The following is a 2,764-nucleotide window of genomic DNA, read 5'->3' as shown; positions in this document are numbered from 1 at the left end:
GTGCGTGTGAGTGGAAGAGGGGCAGACAGAGAGGGAGACACAGAATCCAAAGCAGGCTCCAGGCTCTGAGCTGTCAGCAAAGAGTTTGATGCAGGGCTTGAACTTGTGAACAGTGATATCATGACCTGAGGTCTGATGCTTATCTGACTGAGCCACCCAGACGCCCCCAAAGTGAACCAAATTCCTGAATGAGGAATGCATAAGGCTGTCTCTCAGAAGTCTGATGAAACTGGGACCACGTAGAATTCAGTACCCTGGCTCCCATAACCAAGTTTGGCACAATATCATATACCCAAAAAGATTTAGTTATGGGAGAGAACAAAAATAATTTCAGCTGTATTTATACATTCATATCAATATGTAAGTTTCACCAGAAAAATCAGAAATTTGACATTAAGCTGGAAGATGCCAGGAGAAAATTCAATCATTTGAGCACTCAATTGGGGTAGCAGGGGGGAACTTAAGTGTTAAAATTTGCTTCTAATATGGGCTTGCAAAATTGTTTCTTCACTTTAAAAAAATGGTGCCATTTCTTTTGTGGACCAGGTGAATTCTCACGACAGCTAGATGAGAAGGAGGCCCTGGTGTCTCAGCTGTCCCGAGGCAAACAAGCATTCACACAACAGATTGAGGAGTTAAAGCGGCAGCTGGAAGAGGAGATAAAGGTAAATAATAATATTGTCAGACACACTTTTTTCTCATGACCGAACCCTGGAGTTCATCACACCAACTTGTAAAGGGTTTGAAATTCAAGAATTAAATATTAAACATCCGGTAAGATGAAGGTGTGACTTCCTCCGCAGGCCAAGAACGCGCTGGCCCACGCCCTGCAGTCCTCCCGCCACGACTGTGACCTGCTGCGGGAACAGTATGAGGAGGAGCAGGAGTCCAAGGCCGAGCTGCAGAGGGCGCTGTCCAAGGCCAACAGCGAGGTGGCCCAGTGGAGGACCAAATATGAGACGGACGCCATCCAGCGCACAGAGGAGCTGGAGGAGGCCAAGTATGTGTGCAGATATGAGAGAGTGTGCAGAAAGCTTTGCACATTGACTCAAAAAAATCCAACCCAACCCTTCGTGAATTCGCCCACAAACCTTCATTAATTAGCTCTTGTTTGAAAGGCACTGTCAGGCCCTGAGAAGACATGAGTAAAGGAAACATGATATCTGCCCTCCTGTGCTGAAATCTACTTACGGAAATGAGTAACAAATAATTATACAGATAACTGGCCCTTATTAGTGTCTGTCAAGCACACCAAGTTCACTGCTGCTTCAAGACTCTGCACTTGCTGGTCCCTCTGTCTGGAATGCCCTCTCCCCAGATGTCCCTCCCACTCACTCTGACTTTTGAGATCTTGACTCAAATGCTACCTCTTCAGAGAAGTCTTCCCTGAATATCTAGAATAACTGCCCACCCCTTATTCTATTTTACTTTTCTTCATTGCACTTCTATCTGCACGATGTTATTATGCATATTCTCGCTCCCTTATCCTTTCTCTTTTGCACTCATTTGGAGCCTCATGAGGCAGGGACCTTTTCTTTTTTTTCTTTTTTTTTGTCTTGCTCACTGCTGCATATCCAGTGTCTGGTTCATAAAAGGAGCTCATCAATATCTGTTGAATGAATGAATGAATGAATGCATGTTGTTAATATGAAGTTTCCATCACTTTTCAACGTGGTTAAGAGTTCCTCACTCTTGCTTTGGTTCTCTCCTCCCTACAAACATATATAATCTTTAAGGAAGAAGCTGGCCCAGAGGCTGCAGGCGGCCGAGGAGCATGTGGAGGCTGTGAATGCCAAGTGCGCGTCCCTGGAGAAGACAAAGCAGCGGCTCCAGAATGAAGTGGAGGACCTCATGCTCGACGTGGAGAGGACGAACGCGGCCTGCGCGGCCCTGGACAAGAAGCAGAGGAACTTCGACAAGGTGCCTTGTGCTGCAGCCACTGCTCTCCGCATCTTCCTCTGCACTCTGCGTCTTCCTGTGTGCTCCACAGCAGGTAACCGCTCTCGGTTTTTCAGATCTTGGCGGAGTGGAAACAGAAGTATGAGGAGACCCACGCTGAGCTCGAGGCCTCCCAGAAGGAGGCCCGCTCTCTCGGCACTGAGCTGTTCAAGATGAAGAATGCCTACGAGGAATCCCTGGATCAGCTAGAAACTTTGAAACGAGAGAACAAGAACTTGCAGCGTGAGTCCCTTTCACTTCCAGCAATATCCATGCCTCGAGGAACCTCTCTCTCAATGTCCTCTGTCTGATCAAATCTCTACCTGTCTTTCACCCAAACAACAGAGGAGATTTCTGACCTCACGGAGCAGATTGCAGAAGGAGGAAAACGTATCCATGAACTGGAAAAGATAAAGAAGCAAGTGGAACAAGAGAAGTGTGAACTCCAGGCTGCTTTAGAGGAAGCAGAGGTATAGGTCAAATGGGGCCTTACAAACAAATAAGGTCAAAAAATACTTAGGCGTGTCCACATAGGTTGAATTAAAAAAAATAAACAGCACAAAACTAATGGAAGGAAAGGTATGCAGAAAACTTTCGAATGCTTCCATTCCCTGCTAATGTCACCCCTTGCTGTCATTAAGGCATCCCTGGAACACGAAGAAGGAAAGATCCTGCGTATCCAGCTGGAGTTGAACCAAGTCAAGTCTGAAGTCGACAGGAAAATCGCTGAAAAGGATGAGGAAATTGACCAGCTGAAGAGAAACCACATCAGAGTGGTGGAGTCGATGCAGACCATGCTGGATGCCGAGATCAGGAGCCGGAACGA

At 46.6% G+C, this 2,764-nt stretch overlaps 1 protein-coding gene across 1 annotated transcript in view; it reads left to right on the top strand.

Moving 5' to 3' along the window:
- LOC115282692 (myosin-2-like) overlaps nucleotides 1–2,764 on the top strand; it is a 26,612-nt gene that overhangs the window by 19,796 nt on the left and 4,052 nt on the right. The window contains 6 exon segments of the mRNA XM_029928834.1: nucleotides 547–665; nucleotides 804–1,000; nucleotides 1,737–1,920; nucleotides 2,016–2,181; nucleotides 2,284–2,408; nucleotides 2,580–2,764. The exon segment at nucleotides 2,580–2,764 is cut by the window's right edge and continues 107 nt beyond it. Coding sequence (XP_029784694.1) covers nucleotides 547–665; nucleotides 804–1,000; nucleotides 1,737–1,920; nucleotides 2,016–2,181; nucleotides 2,284–2,408; nucleotides 2,580–2,764 — 976 coding nt within the window.

Source organism: Suricata suricatta, chromosome 17 (genome assembly GCF_006229205.1).
Source record: "Suricata suricatta isolate VVHF042 chromosome 17, meerkat_22Aug2017_6uvM2_HiC, whole genome shotgun sequence".
In the NCBI taxonomy this organism is placed as follows: Eukaryota; Metazoa; Chordata; class Mammalia; order Carnivora; family Herpestidae; genus Suricata; species Suricata suricatta.
Note: the sequence above shows the minus strand (reverse complement) of the source record. Positions and strands in the feature narration are given on the sequence as shown.